Source organism: Mya arenaria, chromosome 8 (assembly GCF_026914265.1).
Source record: "Mya arenaria isolate MELC-2E11 chromosome 8, ASM2691426v1".
Lineage (NCBI taxonomy): Eukaryota > Metazoa > Mollusca > Bivalvia > Myida > Myidae > Mya > Mya arenaria.
Window position 1 is genome coordinate 30,211,627 of NC_069129.1, and position 26,088 is coordinate 30,237,714.

A 26,088-nucleotide genomic window follows, 5' to 3' on the forward strand; every position below is an offset into this window, starting at 1 on the left:
TATAAAGAAAAAACAACGACTGTATAGGAGTGGTCTATACCAGGTACGTATATTTATTTATTCACCGAACATACAAGTACTACCACACCACAATGGTTTCATTATTGTGAGAAAAATGACCGCGTGACTGTACTGGCAAACTGTGTCTTTGCAATTATACATAATATGATGTAAAAAATGCACATTGAACAAGCCACTGTTACAAATGTTCGTTCATGCTGTACAACATGGTCAGTCTATCAGAAATCCTCTATCTGAAAAATATAACGTTGGAGCGTATATATTTGGAGTGAGGGAGGGCAACCAGGTTGTTATTTTATGTACTGCTCGGTATAACCACAATGACGAATGTACGTGTGCAAGCGACCTTTATTCTAACCGCTTGATTATGTGGGATCACTAAGCATTACCATATATGGAAAAAATCGAATCGGCCTTAATCACCGCCACCACCACCACCACCACCACAATAGATAATAAGGTAATAATCGTAAATAAATAGATACATTTTCTACTTGACAAACTTTATCGCAAGTAATGAAGATTGTTTGGTATGCTATGCATTAACCGTTGAAGTACATGTATATGTACCCAGTGCAATATATGTACCCAGTGGAGTAATTGTTCTGGTCGGTATCTAAAGACCCAGAGTAACCATGTTCGAAACTGCCGACTAGTTCCTTTTTCCCCATTTTATTTGCAACTATTTTCATCTATTATATCCAACATTTCAGATAATTGATATAATTATTTTAATTTGATTTCAACAGAAATGAAGCTTACGGGACTTATTCAACCAACCAACCAAAATAAGAATACTTCCTTTAAATGGAAAAACCGTTTTCAAGATTTGAAACAATTGAGAAATTGGAACATAAACGTGGCTAAACTTTATACATACCATTCCTTATCTTACAGTATATTCAACACTACGAAAGATAGAATAATTTAGACTTGTTATCAGTAATTAATCATAGTTATTCCGAAAAGCCAGGATATAAATATCATTCAAAAATATGATCTTTGTTCTACTAGTGTTAAGCTTTTCTCTTAGAAGTGTATCGAGCCAGGTTCCTTTGGCAGGAACATGTCCAAAGGTTGAAGGTCAGGAAGACTTTGATCTAGACAAGGTAATAATGATGCACCATTTTATGACGTTAGACGAACAGGAAAGTTTATCATATAGATTTACAGTGTTCTGTATATTATTAAAGACATGCATTGTTTTGCGAAATATGCAGAACTGTAGCGCAAGCATTCAATTTTACATTTTATTAAGATTACCCAGCGGATGATTTTGGATACAAGATTTAATCGATTTGGGATATAATACACGTAATTTAACGGTATCCGGTTCTCGTTAAGTGGAATGACAAATACAAAATATATGAGTTCAAAGTTTAGATGTCATACATACTGAAATTCTGTCATTAAAAGGGACTAGACACCAGATGATACCATTTCAAGGAAAAAGAAAATTATCGCATTGAATCTTAATCACTGATGTATCACACCGCGTACGTCTCATGTATCTTTCGAAAGTTTCGTTTGTGTTTCCTTTCGGAAATATACAGGGTTTGTCTACCAGGACAGTACCAGTTGATTTAAAAAATGTCTGTATATGTATCTGTACTAATCACATGGCATTCCATGCTAAATATACACACTATAAACTAGGAAACTAGTATGCGTTATTTTTAAACGGCTAAACTCAGCTGAGACAGCGACAAAATCTTATTTTAATCATGTACAATGGTGTATTATTGGCCTAATAATAGCTGGTATTGAAAATTCTAGTCTATAAAATTATTATTATTTGTTTTATTGTTAAGTTTCCTCAAGTTAATGCATGCTTTGATAAGATTTACTGTTTGAGTTTTTTTCTTTATTTAGGATTGTTGAAATAAGCGTGAGGTTTTGTGCACTTAAACTGGTTTAAAACCCCCAGTAAATTTACATTTTACTGACCGTTTCAAGGCGATATCCTTGATAAACATACCTGTTTTTTTATATATATTATGTATGCACTGTGCTGTTTAAGGAGTTTTGTGCTGTTCTTCCATGTTTCTTGTTTATGATATTTTATTTTTATGTTCTATGTCCTTGTTCCAGTACTACGGTACATGGTATGAGATCACGAAATTCTACACGAGTTTCGAGAATGGACAAAAATGTAACACAGTCACATATAGTCCCAAACTCAATGGCCATATTGAGATATTCAACGAAGGCTTTGACAAAGAGTAAGTTTTAGCAATAGTAAACATTTAGGCCCGACTCAGGTCAATAGCGTGTATAACTGGACATAGAAGGCAATTGCATTAAAATGCTATGCGAAGTTCCAAAAATGCACGTAATACTCAGAAAAGATTACCTTTGTTTAAATTTTGTTTAATTTACTATTGTTTTGATGCTTTATATGAGTTGGAAATGAACTGTATCGACGTATAAAAGGTCCTAAGATACTCTTGATTTCAGATACCATGAAATTAATACTACGGATGATGCCTATATACCAGACAAGACTGAGAAATCTACGATCAAGGTCCAGTTCAGCCAAGGTCAGATTGTCTTAAAACTTATCTGCGAATGAACTGATCGAAAATACTAGTGTTTCTTACACAACTATTATCCAATGTCATTAAAACCCGTTTTTCTAGAGCAGCTGAAAACATATTTCTCAACTTTTGGTGCAGGTGCGCCGTACTCGGACTACTGGATCCTCGACACGGACTATGCCACATACTCACTGATTTTCTCGTGCATCAACATCTCTGACGTTAGTCACCTTGAGTATTCATGGATTCTCGCTCGAAAACCGTTGCTCGACCACAGCGTTCGCAAACGCCTTTATCAGAAGTTGGAATCGTTCAAGGTGGACACCAAACACTTTATAGACGATGACCAGTCTAGCTGTTACTGGAGCATAAATTGAATGACTTTTGATAATGTTTGTTTTATATTACCAGACTATTTTTAAACGTGTACAACAAGTAAACGTTTTTTTATTTATAAAGTTTCATTATATATTACATTTCATTCATGTTACACCATGTTTTCCGATATGTATGCGTAAAACTGTTAAAGGGACTGTCTGCGTTGCTTTATGATACAACACTGGCTGCATTAGCAAAATAATCCGGAATACAAAATTTGGGGTCGGGTGGCCATCCTCGGCCTATTAGGCGTGTAATTCAGTATTCGGGGTCATTGCTGTGCGTAAAGTGTTCAGGTGACCGTCCGCGTTGCTTTAGAATGCAAATCTGGCTGCATGAGCAGTGTAATTCGGAATTCAAAAAAGGGGGGCCGGTGACCATCCTCAGTTTATTATGGGAGTAATTCAGTATTCGTGATCATTGCTGTGCGTTAACTGTTAAAGGGACTGTCCGCGTTGCTTTAGAATGAGCAAGATAATCCGAAATACAAAATTGGGAGGTCGAGCGACCATACTGAGCGTACTAGGGGTGTAATTCAATAATCCGGGTCATAGCTTTGATTAAACGTTTAAGGGGACTTTCCGCGTTGATTTAGAATACAACTCTGGCTATATGAGCAATTTAATCCGGGTAAAAATTGGTGGGGTTTAGCGACCATACTAAACGTATTAGGGGTGTAATTCAGTATTCGGGGCCATTGCTGTGCGTAAACTGTTCAGGGGAATATCAGCGTAGATCTACAATGCAACGCTGGCTGCATGTTATCTTGAATTATAAATATGAGGGTAAGGTGACCATCCTCAGTGTATAAGGGGTTTAAAACAATAGTCGGTGTCAGTGCTGTGAGTAATCTGTTTAGGGGTCTGTCCGCGTTGTTTTAGAAAGCAACTCTTACTGCATGAGCAATGAAATCTGGAATAAAAAAATGAGGATCGGGTGACCATCCTCGTATTAAAGGTGTAATTTAGTATTCGGTGTCATTGCTGTGCGTTAACTGTTCAGAGGAATATGCGCGTTGCTTAAGAATGCAGCTTTGGCTGCATGAGCAATATAATCCGGAATACAACATTTGGGGTCGGGTGACCATCCTCAGCGTATAATGCGGGGTGTAATTCATTATTCGGGGTCATTGCAGTGCGTAAACTGTTCAGGGGACTGTCCGCGTTACTTTCGAATGCAACTCATGTTTTATGAGGAATATAATCCGGTAATTAGATGACGACAAAAAATGGAAGTCAATTTACAGGCAAACATATATTACTACAAGAGACACGTGTCTGCGCAGTTTTCAGTATAATTTTTTTTAAGAATAATACCGACAAATAAATATCTTTATAAATGTAAAATAAAATCAACACCTCTATGTGACTTCTGTAGCATGGAAACATAAACAATAGAACACGTATTCTGTGACTGTCAGAAGATACAACCTTTATGAGACGAACTAAACATATATATATCTTCGCAATCAATACATATTATGATAACAAAACAAGAAGCATGTGTAGGCTGTCAAAAGCCTTCGCAAAGTCAGCAAAGAACAAGAGCCCAGTTTTATTTTTATCTTCTAGATATTCAATGACATCAAAAATCAATCTAACGTTTTCTCCAATATATCGACCTTTGACAAACCCAGATTGAACATGGTTTATTATTAAGGGTAACACTTTTTTATTCGATTATCTATAGCTTTCCTTGCAATTTTATAGTCTACGTTCAATAATGAAATCGGTCTCTAATTTGATAATTCTTCTTTAAGTTTTTATTTGGTTTTGGTATGAGTGTTATTTTACCCTGTTTTTGAAGCGCTGTGAAATGTCCATTAGTAAAATAATAATTTAGCGAGTTTATAAAATATTTTTTTTATACTATTCCAGAATATTTTATAGGAGTCTGCTGTTATTCCGTCAGATCCAGGGCTTTTGTTGCATTGCATATATTTAAGACCAGTTTCGCATTCATGGAATGTAAAAAACCTTCGCTAGCCTCTTTTTCGCCTTCAGTTAATTTTCTATTTGGATTTTCTAAAAAGGTTTTTATATGTTCAGTATTAATATTCCCATTCTCTGCGTATAGTCTTTGGAAGAAGTTCATTTCTTCGCGAAGTATATTTTCTGTTCCAGTTATGATTTCATTTCTAACTGTAAGTTTATATATAGATTTTCCTTCTGCGTGTTTCTTCTCTAGATTTGTAGTATTTTGTATTTTTTTTCATTGTTTTCTACATGAATTGCTTTCGTTGATTTGGGCAAGTAAATATTCGTCTTATATTTGTTTTTTAGCTATAATTTGTTCTGTTATTGAGTCGAATTCATCTGTGTCGTTTGTATTAAATTTTGTTTCTAGATTTTCTATATCGCTTTGAAGCTTTGCTTTTTTTTAGATAAGTACTATATTTGATTGTTTCATTTCTAATTGAGCCTTTGATTAATTTCCATAGTACATTTGGATTGCATTCTTTATTAAAATTGACAGCTTCTTCAATACATCTATTTATATTTTCTTTATAACTTTCGTCTTTTAAAATTGAATTATTTAGTTTGAAATATCCAGGACCTTAATTTACCTTTATTGTATTCAAACCTATCAGAACAAGTGAGTGATCGGTCCTGTAGCTTGATTTTTATGTCGGCTTTCGTTAGTAAGTTGACCAATGTTTTCGGAAATTAAAAAGTAGTCAAGTCTGCAATGTATATGCGGTTTACTGTTTGAGTGCCAGGTATATTGTTTTTTGTTTGGATGCTTTAGGCGCCAGGCGTCAATTAAATTTGCTGAGCTTTTAAAGTTAGTAATGATTTCTCTATTTTTCTTATGTTTACCTGTATTTCCATTTTTCTCATCAATAGTTTCATTTAGGACTGTATTGAAATGTTATGAATAACTTTGGGTCATCCTTATTGGGACCGTATACGTTGACTAATGCTAACTCAGAATCGTTCAAGATGATGTCAACAATTAGGATTCTTCCTTCTATTAATTCAGTTTTGTTTAATATTTCCAGTTTATGTTTTACATTGAACAATATTGCGACGCCTTCACTGTTACTTTTGTTTCCGCTAAATAAATTGGGGGGTCGGGTCACCATCCTCAGCCTATTATGGGTGTAATTCAGTATTCGGGGTCATTGCTTTAGGTTACCTGTTCAGGGAACTGTCCGGGTTGCTTTACAATGCAACGTTGGCTGTATAAACAATGTTATCTTGAATTTGAAAAAATAAGGGTCGGGTGAGAATCCTCAGTGTATTAGGTGTGTAATTCATTATTCGTGGTCAAAGATGTGCGTAAACTGTTCAGGGAACTGTCCGCGTTGCTTTACAATGCAACTCTGGTTGCATGGGCAATGTAATCAGGAATCGAAAAAAATGATAGTCGGGTGACTATCCTCAGTGTATTAGAGGTGTAATTCAGAATTCAGGACCATTGCTGTGCATCACTGTTCAGGGGTCTGTCCGCAATGCTTTAGAATGCAACTCTTGCTGCGTGCGCAATCTAATCCGGAATAAGAAAACGGGGATTGGGTGACCTTCCATAGCGCATTAGGGATGTAAATTGTATAAGTGTACATTGCTATGCGAAAACTGTTCAGGGAAGTGTCCGCGTTGCTTTAGAATAAAACACTGGCTGCATGAGCAATGTAATCCGGAATTTAACAAATGGTTGTCGGGTGACCATCCTCAGCGTATTATGCCTGTAATTCAGTATTCGGGGTCATTAAAGTGCCAAACCTGTTAAAGGTACTGTTTGCGTTGCTTTAGAATGCAACTCTTGCTTCATGAGGAATATAATCGAGAATACAAAATTTGGGGTCGAATGACCATCCTCAGCGTATTAAGGGTATAATTTAGTAGTCGTGGTCATTGCTGTGCGTAAACTGTTCAGGGGAATGTTCGCGTTGTTTTAGAGTGCAGCTTTGGCTGCATGAGCAATGTAATCCGGAATTATAAAATGTGGTTCGGTTGAACATCCGCAGTGTATTAGCATTGTAATTCAGCATTCGTGGTCAGTGCTCTGCATAATCTGTTCAGGGGTGTGTCCGCGTTGTTTTAGAATGCAACTCTGACTGCATGAGCAATATAATCCGGAATAAAAAATGGGGATTGGGTGACCATCCTCAGAATCTTTTGGTTGTAATTCAGTTTTCGGGGTCATTGATGTGCGGGACGGTCCGCGTTGCTTTACAATGCAACTCTGGCTACATGGGCAATATAATCCGGAATTGAAAAGAATGAGTCCCCGATGACCATCCTCAGTGTATTTGGGGTGTAATTCAGTATTCGGGGTCATTGCAGTGCATACACTGTTTAGAGAACTGTCCGCGTTGCTTCAGAATGCAACTCGAGCTTCATGAGCAATGAAATCCGGAATTTTAAAAAATGGGAATTGGGTGACCATCCTCAGCGTATTAGGGGTGTAATTCAGTATTCGGTGTCATTGCTGTATGTAAACTGTTCAGGGGACTGTCCGCGTTGCTTACGAATGCAACTCTGTTTGCATTAGTAATGTTTTCCTGAATTAAAAAAATGGGAATCGGGTGTCCATCCTCAGCGTAATAGGGGTGTTATTCAGTATTGGGGGTCATTGCTGTGCGTAATCCGTTCAGGGGTATGTTCGCGTTGCTTTAGAATGCCACTGTTGCTGCTTGAGTAATTTAATCCGAAAAAATGGGGAAAGGGTGACCATTCTTAGCGAATAAGGTGTTATTCAGTATTCGGGGGCCATTGCTGTGCGTAAACTATTTAGAAGAATGTCCGCGTTGCTTTAGAATGCAACTCTGGCTGCATGAGCAGTGTAATCCAGAATTATAAAAAATAGGGGTCGGATGACTATCCTCAGCGTATTAAGGGTGTAATTCGGAATTCTGGGTCATGGCTGTGCGTAAACTGTTATTGGGACTGTCCGCGTTGCTTAAGAATGCAACTCTGGCTGCATGAGCAATATAATTCGGAATACAAAATTTGAGGGCGGGTAACCATCCTTAACGTAATATGGGTGTAATTCGTTATTCGGGGTCATTGCTGTGCTTAAACTATTTAGGGGACTGTTCCGGTTGCTTTAGAATGTAACTCGCGCTGCTTAAGCAATGTAGTCCGAAATTAAAAAAGGGCGGTCGGGTGACCATCCTCAGCGTATTAGGGGTGTAAATCAGTATTCGGGGTCATTGTTGTGCGTAATCTGTTCCGGAAACTGTTCGCCTTGCTTTAGAATGCAACACTGGCTGCATGAGCAATGTATTCCGCAATAAAAACAAAATTGGGGGACGGGTGACCCTCCTCAGCGTATTAGGGGTATAATCAGTATAAGGGGGCATTGTTGTGTGTAAACCGTTCCGGGGACTGTCCGCCTTGCTTTAGAATGCTACACTTGCTGCATGAGCATTGTAATCCTCAATAAAAAAATGGGAGTCGGGTGACCATCCTTAGCGTATAAGGGGTGTAAATCATTATTCAAGGTCATTGTTGTGCGTATACTGTTCCGGGGACTGTCCGCCTTGCTTTAGATTACAACTCTGGCTGCATAAGCAATGTTATCCGCAATGAAACAACAATTGGGTGTCGGGTGCCAATCCTCAGCGTATTGCGGGTGTAAATGAGTAGTCGGGGTCATTGATGTGCGTCAACTGTTCCGGGGACTGTCCGCCATGCTTTCGAATGCAACTCTGGCTGCATGAGCAATGTAATCCGCAATAAACAAATTGATGTTCGGGTGACCATCCTCAGCGTATTAGGGGTGTTAATCAGTATTCGAGGTCATTGTTGTACGTAAATTGTTCCGGGGACTGTCCGCCTTGCTTTAGAATGCAACTCTAGCTGGATGATCGATGTAATCCGCAAAAATAAAAAATGTGGAGCGGTTGATCATCCTAAGCGTATTAGGGGTGTTAATCAGTGTTCGGTGTCATTGTTGTGCGTAAACTGTTCCGGGGACTGTCCGCTTGCTTTAGAATGCAAATCTGGCTGCATGAGCAATGTAGTCCGCAATTAAAAATTTCGGGTTGGGTGACCATCCTCAGCGTATTAGGGGTGTAAATCAGTATTCGTTGTCATTGTTGTGCGTAAACTGTTCCGGGGACTGTCCGCCTTGCTTGAGAATGCAACTCTGGCTGCATGAGCTATGTAATTTACAATAAAACAACAATTGGGTGTCGGTTGACCATCCTCAGCGTATTAGTGGTGTACTTCAATATTCGGGTTCATTGATGTGCGTCAACTGTTCCGGGGACTGTCCGCCTTGCTTTAGAATACAACTCTGGCTGCATGATCGATATTATCCGCTAGAAGTAAAAAAAAATCGGGTTCGGGTGACCATATTCAGCGTATTAGGGGTGTAAATCAGTGTTTGGGGTCATTGTTGTGCGTCAACCGTTCCGAGGACTGTCTTCCTTGCTTTAGAATGCAACTCTGGCATCATGAGCAATGAAGTCCGCAATAACAAATGGGGGTCGGGTGACCATCCTCATCTTATCAGGGGTGTAAATCAGTATTCGGGGTCATTGTTGTGCGTAAACTGTTCTGGGGACTGTTTGCCTTGCTTTAGAATGCAACTCTGGCTGCATGAGCAATGTAATCCGCGATAAAAAAATATTGGGGATCGGATGACTATCCTCAGCGCATTAGGGGTGTAAATCAGTATTTGGGGTCATTGTTGTGCGTAAACTGTTGCGGGGACTGTCCGCCTGGCTTTAGAATGCAACTCTGGCGTGACCGTACTCAGTGTATTTGTGGTGTAAATCAGTGTTCGGTGTCATTGTTATGCTTAAACTGTTCCGGGGACTGTCCGCATTGCTTTAGAATGCAACTCTGGCTGCATGAGCAATGTTATCCGCAATAAAAAATTGGGGGTCGGGTGACCATCCTCTGCGTATTAGGGGTGTTAATCTGATTTACACCCCTAATACCCTGAGGATGGTCAACCGACCCCAATTTCTTTTATTGCGGATAACATTGCTCATACAGCAAGAGTTGTATTCTAAAGCAAGGCGGACAGTCCCCGGAATAGTTAAGGCACAACAATGCCCACAAATACTGATTTACACCCCTAAAACGCTGAGGATGGTCACCCGACCAATATATTTGTTTATTGCGGATTACAAGGCGGAAAGTCCCGGGAACTGTTTACACACAACAATGACCCCGAATACTAATTTACACCCCTATTACGCTGAGGATGGTCAACCGATCCCCTTTTTTATTGCCGATTGCATTGCTCATGCAGCCATAATTGCATTCTAAAGCAAGGCGCAGTGTCCCCGGAACAGTTAACGCACAACAATGACCCCGAATACTGATTTACACACCTGATACGCTGAGGATGGTCACCCGATCTCCAATTGTTTTTTTATTGCGGATTACATTGATCACGTAGCATGAGTTGTATTCTAAAGCAAGGCGGACAGTCCCCGGAACAGTTAAGGCACAACAATGCCCACAAATACTGATTTACACCCCTAAAACGCTGAGGATGGTCACCCGACCAATATATTTGTTTATTGCGGATTACAAGGCGGAAAGTCCCGGGAACTGTTTACACACAACAATGACCCCGAATACTAATTTACACCCCTATTACGCTGAGGATGGTCAACCGATCCCCTTTTTTATTGCCGATTGCATTGCTCATGCAGCCATAATTGCAATCTAAAGCAAGGCGCAGTGTCCCCGGAACAGAGGATGGTCACCCGACCCCCAATTTTATTTTAAGAGGATTACATTGCTCATTTAGCCAGAGTTGCATTCTTAAGAAAGGCGGACATACAGTTCCCGGAACAGTTTACGCACAACAATGACCCCGAATACTGATTTACACCCCTAATACGCTGAGGACGGTCAACAGACCAATACATTTGTTTATTGCGGATTACATTGCTCATGAAGCCCGAGTTTCATTCTAAAGTAAGGTGGATAATCCCCGGAACAGTTTACGCGCAACAATGACCCCGAATACTGATTTACACCCTTAAAACGCTGAGAATGATCACCCGACACCCATTTTTTTTAATTGCGGATTTCATTGCTCATGCAGGCAGAGCTGCATTTTAAAGCAAGGCGGACAGTCCCCGGAACAGAAAAACAGTTTAAGCACAACAAATACCCCGAATACTGATTTACACTTCTAATAATCTGAGAACGGTCACCAGACCAATACATTTTTTATTGCGGATTCCAATGCTCATGCAGTGAGAGTTGCATTCTAAAGCAAGGCGGAAAGTCCCGGGAACAGTTTACGCACAACAATGACCCCGAATACTAATTCACACCCCTAATACACTGAGGATGGTCTACCGATCCCCTTTTTAATGCCGATTGCAGCAAGGCAAACAGTCACCGGAACAATTTACGCACAACAATGACCCCGAATACTGATTTACACCCCTAAAACGCTGAGGATGGTCGCCCGACACTCAATTTCTTTTATTGCGGATTACATTACTCATGCAGCCAAAGTTGCATTCTAAAGCAAGGCAGACAGTCCCCGGAACAGTTTACGCACACTAAATACCCCGAACACTGATTTACACCCCTAAAACCCTGAGGATGGTCACCCGACCATAACATTTCTTTTATTGCAGATTACATTGCTCATGCAGCCAGAGTTGCATTCTAAATTCAGGTGGACAGTCCTCGGAACTGTTACGCACAACAATGACCCCGAATTCTGATTTACACCCCTAATACGCTGAGGATGGTCACCCGACCCCCAATTTTTCTTCAATGCGGATTATATTGCTCATGCAGCCAGAGTTTCATTCTAAAGTAAAGCGGACATACAGATCCCGGAACAGTTTACGCACAACAATACCCCGAACACTAATTTACAGCCCTAATATGCTGAGGATGGTCACCCGAACCCCAATTTCTTTTATTGCGGATTACATTGGTCATCCAGCCAGAATTGTATTCTAAAGCAAGACGGACAGTCCCCGGAATAGTTTACGCACAACAATGACCCCCAAATACTGATTTACACCCCTAATACGCAGATGATGGTCACCCGACCCCCAATTTCTTTTAATGCGGATCACATTGATCATGCATACAGAGTTGTATTTTAAAGCAAGGCGGACAGTCCCCGGAATAGTTGACGCACAGCAATGCCCCCAAATACTGATTTACACACCTAATACGCTGAAAATGGTCACCCGACCCCCAATTTTTCTTTAATGCGGATTATATTGCTCATTTAGCCAGAGTTGCATTCTAAAGCTAGGCGGACAGATTTCGGAACAGTATAAGGACAACATTGTCCCCGAATACTGATTTACACCCCTAATACGCTGAGGAAGGTCACCCGACCCCCAATTTTTCTTATTGTATATTACATTGCTCATGCAGCCAGAGGTTCATTCTTAAGTAAGGTGGGCAGTCTCCGGAACAGTTTACGCACAACAATGACTCCGAATACTGATTTACACCCCTAATACGCTGAGGATGGTCACCCGACCCCCAATTTCTTTTATTGCGGATTACATTGCTCATGCAGCCAGAGTTGCATTCTAAAGCAAGGCGGACAGTCCCCGGAACAGTTTACGCACAACAATGCCCCCAAATACTGATTTGCACCACTAATACGCTGAGAATGGTCACCCGACCCCCAATTTTTCTTTAATGCGGATTACATTGCTCATTTAGCCAGAGTTGCATTCTAAAGCAAGGCGGACAGATTCCGGAAAAGTTTAAGGACACCAATGACCCCGAACACTGAATTACACCCCTAATACGCTGAGGATGGAAACCTTACCCCTATTCATTTTTATTACGAATTACATTGCTCATGCAGCCAGAGTTGTATTCAAAGGCAAGACAGAAAAGTCCCCTAATACACAGATGATGGTCACCTGAACCCAAATTTATTTTATTGCGGTCTACATTGCTCATGCAGCCAGAGTTGTATTCTAAATCAAGGCGGACAGTCCGCGGAATAGTATACGCACAACAATGACCCCGAATACTGATTTACACACCTAATACGCTGAGGATTGTCACCCGACCCCCAATTTCTTTTATTGCGGATTACATTGCTCATGCAGCCAGAATTGCATTCTAAAGTAAGGCACATAGTCCCCGGAACAGTTTACGCTCAACAATGCCCCCAAATACTGATTTACACCCCTAATACGCTGAGAATGGTCACCCAAATCCCATTTTTTCTTTAATGCGGATTACATTGCTCATTTAGCCAGAGTTGCATTCTCAAGCATGGCGGACAGTCCGCGGAACAATTTACGCACAACAATGACCCCGAATAATACTTTACATCCCTAATAGGCTGAGGATGGTCACCCGAACCTGATTTTTATTGCGGATAACATTGCTCTTGCAGCCGGTAATCGTAAAAAGGCGGACATTCCCCGAAACAGTTTACGCACAAAAATGACCCCGAATACTGATTTACACCCCTATTACGCTGAGGATGTTCACCAGACCCCCATTTTTTATTGCGCATTACATTGCTTATGCAGCCGGAGTTATATTCTAAAGTATGGCGGACAGTCCCCAGAATAGTTTACGCACAACAATGACCCCCAATACTGATTTACACCCCTAACACGCTGATTATGGTCACCCGACCCCCAATTGTTTTTTTTATTGCGAATTACATTGCTAATGCCACCAGAGATGCATTCTAAAGCAAGGCGGAAAGTCCCCGTTACAGTTTACGCACAACAATCAACCCGAATATTGATTTACAACCCTAATACGCTGAGGATGGTCACCTTACCCCCAATTTCTTTTTATTGCGGAGTTGCATTCTAAAGCAAGCAGGACAGTCTCTAGAACAGTTTACGCACAACAATAACCCCAAATACTGATTGACACCCCTAATACGCTGAAGATGGTTACCCGACCCCCACTTCTTTTTTTATTGCGGATTATATTGCTCATGCTGCCAGGGTTGCATAATAAGGCAAGGCGGACAGTTCCTGGAACAGTTTAAGCACAACAATGACCTCGAATACAGATTTACACCCCTAATACACTGCGGATGGTCACCCGACCCCCATTTTCTTAATTGCGGTCTTCATAGCTCATGCAACCATAGTTGCATTCTAAAGTAAGACGAACAATCCCCGTAACAGTTTACGCACATCAAATGACCCCGTAAACTGATTTACACCCCTAATACGCTGAGGATGGTCACCCGACCCCCAATTTTTCTTTATTACAGATTTCATTGCTCATGCAGCCAGAGTTGCATTCTAAAGCAAGGCGGACAGTCCCGGAAACAGTTAAGCACAACAATGACCCCCAATACTGATTAACACACCTAATACACTGAGGATGGTCACCCGACTACCAAAGTTGCATTATGTCGCTTAGCAGACAATCCCTGGAACAGTTAACGCACAACAATGACCCCGAATAATGATTTTAACACCTCTTATACGCTGAGGATTGTCACCCGACCCTCTTTTTTATTGAGGATTACATTGCTCATAAAGCATGGCGGACAGTCCCCGAAATAGTTTCCGCACATCAACACCCTCATTGGCATTCTACAGCACTGGGGATAGTGCCCGGAGCAGTTTACGCACAACATTGCGACCGAGCACCGCATTGCATCTTAGTCGGCCGCCCCCGCTCACCCCACCCGCCAATTTTTTTATTCCGATAAACACTGCCAATACACCCGCATTGGCATTCTACAGCACTGGGAATAGTGCCCGGAGCAGTTTACGCACAGCATTGCGACCGAGCACCGCATTGCACACTGGTGAGCCGCTCCAGCTCTACCCACTCGCCATTTTTTTATTCCGAAAAACACTGCCAATACACCCGCATTGGCATTCTACAGCACTGGGGATAGTGCCCGGAGCAGTTTACGCACAACATTGCGACCGAGCACCGCATTGCACACTGGTCTGCCGCCCCCACTCACCCCAACCGCCAATTTTTTTATTCCAAAAAAACACTGCCAATACACCCGCATTGGCATTCTACAGCACTGGGGATAGTGCCCGGAGCAGTTTGCGCACAGCATTGCGACCGAGCACCGCATTGCACACTGGTCTGTCGCCCGCGCTCACCCAAACCGCCAATTTTTTTTATTCCGAAAAACACTGCCAATACACCCGCATTGGCATTCTACAGCACTGGGGATAGTGCCCGGAGCAGTTTACGCACAGCATTGCGACCGAGCACCGCATTGCACACTGGTCTGCCGCCCCCGCTCACCCCACCCGCCAATTGTTTTTATTCCGAAAAACACTGCCAATACACCCGCATTGGCATTCTACAGCACTGGGGATAGTGCCCGGAGCAGTTTACGCACAACATTGCGACCGAGCACCGCATTGCACCCTGCGTTGCAGTCCCCCCTCACCCCACCCGCCAATTTTTTTTATTCCGAAAAACACTGCCAATACACCCGCATTGGCATTCTACAGCACTGGGGATAGTGTCCGGAGCAGTTTACGCACAGCATTGCGACCGAGCACCGTATTGCACACTGGTCTGCCTTACCCGCTCACCCCACCCGCCATATTTTTTTTATTCCGATAAACACTGCCAGTACAACCGCATTGGCATTCTACAGCACTGGGGATAGTGCCCGGAGCAGTTTACACACAGCATTGCGACCGAGCACCGCATTGCGCACTGGTCTGCCGCCCCCGCTCACCCCACCCGCCAATTTTTTTTAATCCGAAAAACACTGCCAATACACCCGCATTGGCATTCTACAGCACTGGGGATAGTTACGCACAGCATTGCGACCGAGCACCGCATTGCACCCTGGTCTGCCGCCCCCGCTCACCCCACCCGCCAATTTTTTTTAATCCGAAAAACACTGCCAATACACCCACATTGGCATTCTACAACACTTGGGATAGTGCCCGGAGCAGCTTACGCACAGCATTGCGACTGAGCACCGCATTGCACCCTGAACTGCCGCCCCCGCTCACCCCACCCGCCATTTTTTTTATTCCGAAAAACACTGCAAATACACCCGCATTGGCATTCTACAGCACTGGGGATAGTGCCCGGAGAAGTTTACGCACAGCATTTCGACTGTGCAGCGCATTGCACCCTGGTCGGCGCTCCCGCTCACCCCACCCGCCATTTTTTTTTATTCCGAAAAACACTGCAAATACACCCGCATTGGCATTCTACAGCACTGGGGATAGTGCCCGGAGCAGTTTACGCACAACATTGCGACCGAGCACCGCATTGCACCCTGGTCTGCCGCCCCCGCTCACCCCACCCGCCTTTTTTTATTCCGAAAAACACTGCCAATACACCCGCATTGGCATTCTACAGCACTTGGGATAGTGCCCGGAGCAGTTTACGCACAGCATTGCGACAGAGCACCGCATTGCACCCTGGTCTGCCGCCCCCGCTCACCCCACCCGCCAATTTTTTTTATTCCGAAAAACACTGCCAATACACCCGCATTGGCATTCTACAGCACTGGGGATAGTGCCTGGAGCAGTTTACGCACAGCATTGCGACCGAGCACCGCATTGCACCCTGGTCTGCCGCCCCCGCTCACCCCACCCGCCATTTTTTTTTTTCCGAAAAACACTGCCAATACACCTGCATTGGCATTCTACAACACTGGAAATAGTGCCCGGAGCAGTTTACGCACAGCATTGCGACCGGGCACCGCATTGCACCCTGGTCTGCCGCCCCCGCTCACCCGACCCGCCATTTTTGTTTTATTCCGAAAAACACTGCCAATACACCCGCATTGGCATTCTACAGCACTGGGGATAGTGCCCGGAGCAGTTTACGCACAGCATTGCGACCGAGCACCGCATTGCACCCTGGTCTGCCGCCCCCGCTCACCCCACCCGCCATTTTTTTTATTCCGAAAAATACTGCCAATACACCCGCATAGGCATTCTACAACACTGGGGATAGTGCCCGGAGCAGTTTACGCACAGCATTGCGACCGAGCACCGCATTGCACCCTGGTCTGCCGCCCCCGCTCACCCCACCCGCCATTTTTTTTATTCCGAAAAACACTGCCAATACACCCGCATTGGCATTCTACAGCACTGGGAATAGTGCCCGGAGCAGTTTACGCACAGCATTGCGACCGAGCATCGCATTGCACCCTGGTCTGCCGCCCCCGCTCACCCCACCCGCCATTTTTTTCCCGAAAAACACTGCAAATACACCCGCATTGGCATTCTACAGAACTTGGGATAGTGCCCGGAGCAGTTTACGCACAGCATTTCGACCGAGCACCGCTTTGCACCCTGGTCTGCCTCCCACGCTCACCCCACTCGCCAATATTTCTTATTCCGAAAAACACCGCCAATACACCCGCATTGGCGTTCTACAACACTGGGGATAGTGCCCGGAGCAGTTTACGCACAACATTGCGACCGAGCACCGCATTGCACCCTGGTTTGCCGCCCCCGCTCACCCCACCCGCCAATTTTTTTTTTATTCCGAAAAACACTGCCAATACACCCACATTGGCAACCGCATTGGCATTCTACAGCACTGGGGATAGTGCCCGGAGCAGTTTACGCACAGCTTTGCGACGGAGCACCGCATTGCACCCTGGTCTGCCGCCCCCGCTCACCCAACCCGCCAATTCTTTTATTCCGAAAAACACTGCCAATACACCCACATTGGCCTTCTACAGCACTGGGGATAGTGCCCGGAGCAGTTTACGCACAGCATTGCGACCGAGCACCGCATTGCACCCTGGTCTGCCGCCCCCGCTCACCCCACCCGCCATTTTTTTTTATTCCGAAAAACACTGCCAATACACCCGCATTGGCATTCTACAGCACTGGTGATAGTGCCCGGAGCAGTTTACGCACAGCATTGCGACCGAACACCGCATTGTACCCTGGACTGCCGCCCCCGCTCACCCAACTCGCCAATGTTTTTTATTCCGAAAAACAATGCCAATACACACGCATTGGCATTCTACAGCACTTGGGATAGTGCACGAGCCAGTTTACGCACAGCATTGCGACCGAGCACCGCATTGCACCCGCTCACCCCAACCGCCAATTTTTTATTCCGAAAAACACTGCCAATACACCCGCATTGGCATTCTACAGCACTGAGGATAGTGCCCGGAGCAGTTTACGCACAGCATTGCGACCGAGCACCGCATTGCACCCTGGTCTGCCGCCCCCGCTCACCCCACCCGCCAATTTTTTTGATTTCGAAAAAACACTGCCAATACACCAGCATTGGCATTCTATAGCGCTTGGGATAATGCCCGGAGCAGTTTACGCACAGCATTGCGACCAAGCACCGCATTGCACCCGCTCACCCCACCCGCCAATTTTTTTTTATTCCGAAAAACACTGCCAATACACCCGCATTGGCATTCTACAGCACTGGGGATAATGCCCGGAGCAGTTTACGCACAGCATTGCGACCGAGCACCGCATTGCACCCTGGTCAGCCGCCCCCGCTCACCCCATCCGCCATTTTTTTTATTCCGGAAAACACTGCCAATACACACGCATTGGCATTCTACAGCACTTGGGATAGTGCACGGAGCAGTTTACGCACAGCATTGCGACCAAGCACCGCATTGCACCCGCTCACCCCAACCGCCAATTTTTTATTCCGAAAAAACACTGCCAATACACCCGCATTGGCATTCTACAGCACTGGTGATAGTGCCCGGAGCAGTTTACGCACAGCATTGCGACCGAGCACCGCATTGCACCCTGGTCTGCCGCCCCCGCTCACCCCACCCACCAATTTTTTTTATTCCGAAAAACACTGCCAATACACCAGCATTGGCATTCTATAGCGCTTGGGATAATGCCCGGAGCAGTTTACGCACAGCATTGCGACCAAGCACCGCATTGCACCCGCTCACCCCACCCGCCAATTTTTTTTTATTTCGAAAAACACTGCCAATACACCCGCATTGACATTCTACAGCACTAGGGATAATGCCCGGAGCAGTTTACGCACAGCATTGGGACCGAGCACCGCATTGCACCCTGGTCAGCCGCCCCCGCTCACCCCATCCGCCATTTTTTTTATTCCGGAAAACACTGCCAATACACCCGCATTGGCATTCTACAACACTGGAAATAGTGCCCGGAGCAGTTTACGCACAGCATTGCGACCGGGCACCGCATTGCACCCTAGTCTGCCGCCCCCGCTCACCCGACCCGCCATTTTTGTTTTATTCCGAAAAACACTGCCAATACACCCGCATTGGCATTCTACAGCACTGGGGATAATGCCCGGAGCAGTTTACGCACAGCATTGCGACCGAGCACCGCATTGCACCCTGGTCAGCCGCCCCCGCTCACCCCATCCGCCATTTTTTTTATTCCGGAAAACACTGCCAATACACCTGCATTGGCATTCTACAACACTGGAAATAGTGCCCGGAGCAGTTTACGCACAGCATTGCGACCGGGCACCGCATTGCACCCTGGTCTGCCGCCCCCGCTCACCCGACCCGCCATTTTTGTTTTATTCCGAAAAACACTGCCAATACATCCGCATTGGCATTCTACAGCACTTGGGATAGTGCCCGGAGCAGTTTACGCACAGCATTTCGACCGAGCACCGCTTTGCACCCTGGTCTGCCGCCCACGCTCACCCCATCCGCCAATATTTTTTATTCCGAAAAACACTGCCAATACACCCGCATTGGCATTCTACAGCACTTGGGATAGTGCCCGGAGCAGTTTATGGACAGCATTGCGACCGAGCACCGCATTGCACCCTGGTCTGCCGCCCCCGCTCACCCCACCCGCCAATTTTTTATATTCCGAAAAACACTGCCAATACACCCGCATTGGCATTCTACAGAACTGGGGATAGAGCCCGGAGCAGTTTACGCACAGCGTAGCGACCGAGCACCGCATTGCACCCTGGTCTGCCGCCCCCGCTCACCCCACCCGCCATTTTTTTTTATTCCGAAAAACACTGCCAATACACCCGCATTGGCATTCTACAGCACTCGGGATAATGCCCGGAGCAGTTTACGCACAGCATTTCGACCGAGCACCGCTTTGCACCCTGGTCTGCGGCCCACGCTCACCCCACCCGCCAATATTTTTTATTCCGAAAAACACCGCCAATACACCCGCATTGGCATTCTACAGCACTGGGGATAGTGCCCGGAGCAGTTTATGGACAGCATTGCGACCGAGCACCGCATTGCATCCTGGTCTGCCGCCCCCGCTCACCCCACCCACCAATTTTTTATATTCCGAAAAACACTGCCAATACACCCGCATTGGCATTCTACAGCACTGGGGATAGAGCCCGGAGCAGTTTACGCACAGCATAGCGACCGAGCACCGCATTGCACCCTGGTCTGCCGCCCCCACTCACCCCACCCGCCATTTCTTTTTTATTCCGAAAAACACTGCCAATACACCCGCATTGGCATTCTACAGCACTGGGGATAGTGCCCGGAGCAGTTTACGCACAGCATTGCGACCGAGCACCGCATTGCACCCTGGTCTGCCGCCCCCGCTCACCCCACCCGCCAATTTTTTTTATTCCGAAAAACAATGCCAATACACCCGCAATGGCATTCTACAACACTGGGAATCCTTCCCGGAGCAGTTTACGCACAACATTGCGACCGAGCACCGCATTGCACCCGGGTCTGCCGCCCCCGCTCACCCCACCCGCCAATTTTTTTTATTCCGAAAAACACTGCCAATACACCCGCATTGGCATTCTACAACACTGGGGATGGTGCCCGGAGCAGTTTACGCACAGCATATCGACTTAGCACCGCATTGCACCCTGGTCGGCGCTCCCGCTCACCCCAACCGCCAATTTTTTTATTCCGAAAAACACTGAAATATCCCGCATTGGCATTCTACAGCACTGGGGATAGTGCCCGGAGCAGTTTACGCACAGCATTGCGACCGAGCACCGCATTGCACCCTGGTCTGCCGACCCCGCTCACCCCACCCGCCAATTTTTTTTATTCCGAAAAACACTGCCAATTCACCCGCATTGGCATTCTACAGCACTGGGGATAGTGCCCGGAGCAGTTTACGCACAGCATTGCGACCGAGCACCGCATTGCACCCTGGTCTGCCGCCCCCGCTCACCCCACCCGCCAATTTTTTTTATTCCGAAAAAAACTGCCAATACACCCGCATTGGAATTCTACAACACTGGGGATAGTGCCCGGAGCAGTTTACGCACTGCATTGCGACCGAGCACCGCATTGCACCCTGGTCTGCCGCCCCCACTCGACCCACCCGCCAATTTTTTTTATTCCGAAAAACAATGCCAATACACCCGCATTGGCATTCTACAGCACTGGGGATAGTGCCCGGAGCAGTTTACGCACAGCATTGCGACCGAGCACCGCATTGCACCCTGGTCTGCCGCCCCCGCTCACCCCACCCGCCAATTTTTTTTATTCCAAAAACACTGCCAATACACCCGCATTGGCATTCTACAGCACTGGGGATAGTGCCCGGAGCAGTTTGCGCACAGCATTGCGACGGAGCACCGCATTGCACCCTGGTCTGCCGCCCCCGCTCACCCCACCCGCCAATTTTTTTTATTCCGAAAAACACTGCCAATACACCCGCATTGACATTCTACAGCACTGGGGATAGTGCCCGGAGCAGTTTACGCACAGCATTGTGACCGATCACTGCATTGCACCCTGGTCTGCCGCCCCCGCTCACCCCACCCGCCAATTTTTTTTATTCCGAAAAACACTGCCAATACACCCGCATTGGCATTCTACAGCACTGGGGATAGTGCCCGGAGCAGTTTACGCACAGCATTGCGACCGAGGACCGCATTGCACTCTGGTCTGCCGCCCCCGCTCACCCCACCCGCCAATTTTTTTTATTCCGAAAAACACTGCCAATACACCCGCATTGGCATTCTACAGCACTGGGGATAGTGCCCGGAGCAGTTTACGCACAGCATTGCGACCGATCACCGCATTGCACCCTGGTCTGAAGCCCATGCTCACCCCACCCAGCATATTTTTTTCTTCCGAAAAACACTGCCAATACACCCGCATTGGCATTCTACAGCACTGGGGATAGTGCCCGGAGCAGTTTACGCACAGCATTGCGACCGAGGACCGCATTGCACTCTGGTCTGCCGCCCCCGCTCACCCCACCCGCCAATTTTTTTTATTCCGAAAAACACTGCCAATACACCCGCATTGGCATTCTACAGCACTGGGGATAGTGCCCGGAGCAGTTTACGCACAGCATTGCGACCGATCACCGCATTGCACCCTGGTCTGAAGCCCATGCTCACCCCACCCAGCATATTTTTTTCTTCCGAAAAACACTGCCAATACACCCGCATTGGCATTCTACAGCACTGGGAATAGTGCCCGGAGCAGTTTACGCACAGCATTGCGACCGAGGACCGCATTGCACTCTGGTCTGCCGCCCCCGCTCACCCCACCCGCCAATTTTTTTATTCCGAAAAACACCGCCAATACACCCGCATTGGCATTCTACAGCACTGGGGATAGTGCCCGGAGCAGTTTACGCACAGCATTGCGACCGAGCACCGCATTGCACCCTGGTCTGCCGCCCCGTTCACCCCACCCGCCAATTTTTTTTATTCCGAAAAACACCGCCAATACACCCGCATTGGCATTCTACAGAACTGGGGATAGTGCCCGGAGCAGTTTACGCACAGCATTGCGACCGAGCACCGCATTGCCACCTGGTTTGCCACCCCCGCTCACCCCACCCGCCATTTTTATTATTCCGAAAAACACTGCCAATACACCCGCATTGGCATTCTACAGCACTGGAGATAGTGCCCGGAGCAGTTTACGCACAGCATTGCGACCGAGCACCGCATTGCACCCTGGTCTGCCGCCCCCGCTCACCCCACCCGCCATTTTTTTTTATTCCGAAAAACACCGCCAATACACCCGCATTGGCATTCTACAGCACTGGGGATAGTGCCCGGAGCAGTTTACGCACAGCATTGCGACCGAGCACCGCATTGCACCCTGGTCTGCCGCCCCCGCTCACCCCACCCGCCAATTTTTGTTATTCCGAAAAACACTGCCAATACACCCGCATTGGCATTCTACAGCACTGGGGATAGTGCCCGGAGCAGTTTACGCACAGCATTGCGACCGAGCACCGCATTGCACCCTGGTCTGCCGCCCCCGCTCACCCCACCCGCCATTTTTTTTTATTCCGAAAAACACTGCCAATACACCCGCATTGGCATTCTACAGCACTGGGGATAGTGCCCGGAGCAGTTTACGCACAGCATTGCGACCGAGCACCACATTGCACCCTGGTCTGCCGCCCCCGCTCACCCCACTCGCCAATGTTTTTTATTCCGAAAAACACTGCCAATACACCCGCATTGGCATTCTACAGCACTGGGGATAGTGCCCGGAGCAGTTTACGCACAGCATTGCGACCGAGCACCGCATTGCACCCTGGTCTGCCGCCCCCGCTCACCCCACCCGCCAATTTTTTTTATTCCGAAAAACATTGCCAATACACCTGCATTGGCATTCTACAGCACTGGGGATAGTGCCCGGAGAAGTTTTCGCACAGCATTTCGACTGAGCACCGCATTGCACCCTGGTCTGCGCTCCCGCTCACCCACCCGCCAATTTTTTTTATTCCGAAAAACACTGCAAATACACCCTCATTGGCATTCTACAGCACTTGGGATAGTGCACGGAGCAGTTTACGCACAGCATTGCGATCGAGCACCGCATTGCTCCCTGTTCTGCCGCCCCCGCTCACCCCACCCGCCATTTTTTTGTTCCGAAAAACACTGCCAATACACCCGCATTGGCATTCTACAGCACTGGGGATAGTGCCCGGAGCAGTTTACGCACAGCATTGCGACCGAGCACCGCATTGCACCCTGGTCTGCCGCCCCCGCTCACCCCACCCGCCAATTTTTTTTATTCCAAAAAAACACTGCCAATACACCCGCATTGGCATTCTACAGCACTGGGGATAGTGCCCGGAGCAGTTTACGCACAGCATTGCGACGGAGCACCGCATTGCACCCTGGTCTGCCGTCCCCCCCCCTAACCCCACACGCCAATTATTTTTTTATTCCGAAAAACACTGCCAATACACCCGCATTGGCATTCTACAGCACTGGGGATAGTGCCCGGAGCAGTTTACGCATAGCATTGCGACCGAGCACCGCATTGCACCCTGGTCTGCCGCCCCCGCTCACCCCACCCGCCAATTTTTTTATTCCGAAAACCACTGCAAATACACCCGCATTGGCATTCTACAGCAATGGGGATAGTGCCCGGAGCAGTTTACGCACAGCATTGCGACCGAGTACCGCATTGCACCCTGGTCTGCCGCCCCCGCTCACCCCACCCGCCAATTTTTTTTATTCCGAAAAAACACAGCCAATACACCCGCATTGGCTTTCTACAGCACTGGAGATAGTGCCCGGAGCAGTTTACACACAGCATTGCGACCGAGCACCGCATTGCACCCTGGTCTGCCGCCCCCGCTCACCCCACCCGCCAATTTTTTTTATTCCGAAAAACACTGCCAATACACCCGCATTGGCATTCTACAACACTGGGGATAGTGCCCGGAGAAGTTTACGCACAGCATTTCGACTGAGCACCGCATTGCACCCTGGTCTGCCGCCCCCGCTCACCCCACCCGCCAATTTTTTTTATTCCGAAAAACACTGCCAATACACCCGCATTGGCATTCTACAGCACTGGGGATAGTGCCCGGAGCAGTTTACGCACAGCATTGCGACCGAGCACCGCATTGCACCCTGGTCTGCCGCCCCCGCTCACCCCACCCGCCAATGTTTTTTATTCCGAAAAACACTGCCAATACACCCGCATTGGCATTCTACAGCACTGGGGATAGTGCCCGGAGCAGTTTACGCACAGTATTGCGACCGAGCACCGCATTGCACCCTGGTCTGCCGCCCCCCGCTCACCCCACCCGCCAATTTTTTTTATTCCGAAAAACACTGCCAATACACCCGCATTGGCATTCTACAGCACTGGGAATAGTGCCCGGAGCAGTTTACGCACAGCATTGCGACCGAGCACCGCATTGCACCCTGGTCTGCCGCCCCCGCTCACCCCACCCACCATTTTTTTTTATTCCGAAAAACACTGCCAATACACCCGCATTGGCATTCTACAGCACTGGGGATAGTGCCCGGAGCAGTTTACGCACAGCATTGCAACTGAGCACCGCATTGCACTCTGTCTGCCGCCCCCGCTCACCCCACCCACCATTTTTTTTTATTCTGAAAAACACTGCCAATACACCCGCATTGGCATTCTACAGCACTGGGAATAGTGCCCGGAGCAGTTTACGCACAGCATTGCGACCGAGGACCGCATTGCACTCTGGTCTGCCGCCCCCGCTCACCCCACCCGCCAATTTTTTTATTCCGAAAAACACCGCCAATACACCCGCACTGGCATTCTACAGCACTGGGGATAGTGCCCGGAGCAGTTTACGCACAGCATTGCGACCGAGCACCGCATTGCACCCTGGTCTGCCGCCCCCGCTCACCCCACCCGCCAATTTTTGTTATTCCGAAAAACACTGCCATTACACCCACATTGGCATTCTACAGCACTGGGGATAGTGCCCGGAACAGTTTACGCACAGCATTGCGACCGAGCACCGCATTGCACCCTGGTCTGCCGCCCCCGCTCACCCCACCCACCATTTTTTTTTATTCCGAAAAACACTGCCAATACACCCGCATTGGCATTCTACAGCACTGGGGATAGTGCCCGGAGCAGTTTACGCACAGCATTGCGACCGAGCACCGCATTGCACTCTGGTCTGCCGCCCCCGCTCACCCCACCCACCATTTTTTTTTATTCTGAAAAACACTGCCAATACACCCGCATTGGCATTCTACAGCACTGGGAATAGTGCCCGGAGCAGTTTACGCACAGCATTGCGACCGAGCACCGCATTGCAACCTGGTCTGCCGCCCCCGCTCACCCCACCCGCCATTTTTTTTTATTCCGAAAAACACCGCCAATACACCTGCACTGGCATTCTACAGCACTGGGGATAGTGCCCGGAGCAGTTTACGCACAGCATTGCGACCGAGCACCGCATTGCACCCTGGTCTGCCGCCCCCGCTCACCCCACCCGCCAATTTTTGTTATTCCGAAAAACACTGCCAATACACCCACATTGGCATTCTACAGCACTTGGGATAGTGCCCGGAGCAGTTTACGCACAGCATTGCGA

At 47.1% G+C, this 26,088-nt stretch overlaps 1 protein-coding gene across 1 annotated transcript; it reads left to right on the forward strand.

Annotated features, from left to right (window-relative positions):
- Positions 1-696: 696 nt before the first annotated feature.
- On the forward strand, positions 697-3,041 carry LOC128242079 (apolipoprotein D-like). Its single transcript, XM_052959115.1, has 4 exons — positions 697-1,130; positions 2,113-2,243; positions 2,479-2,561; positions 2,697-3,041. Exons 1-4 carry the CDS (start codon positions 1,017-1,019, stop codon positions 2,933-2,935), a joined length of 567 nt encoding a protein of 188 aa, XP_052815075.1. The 5' UTR covers positions 697-1,016; the 3' UTR covers positions 2,936-3,041.
- Positions 3,042-26,088: the final 23,047 nt, after the last annotated feature.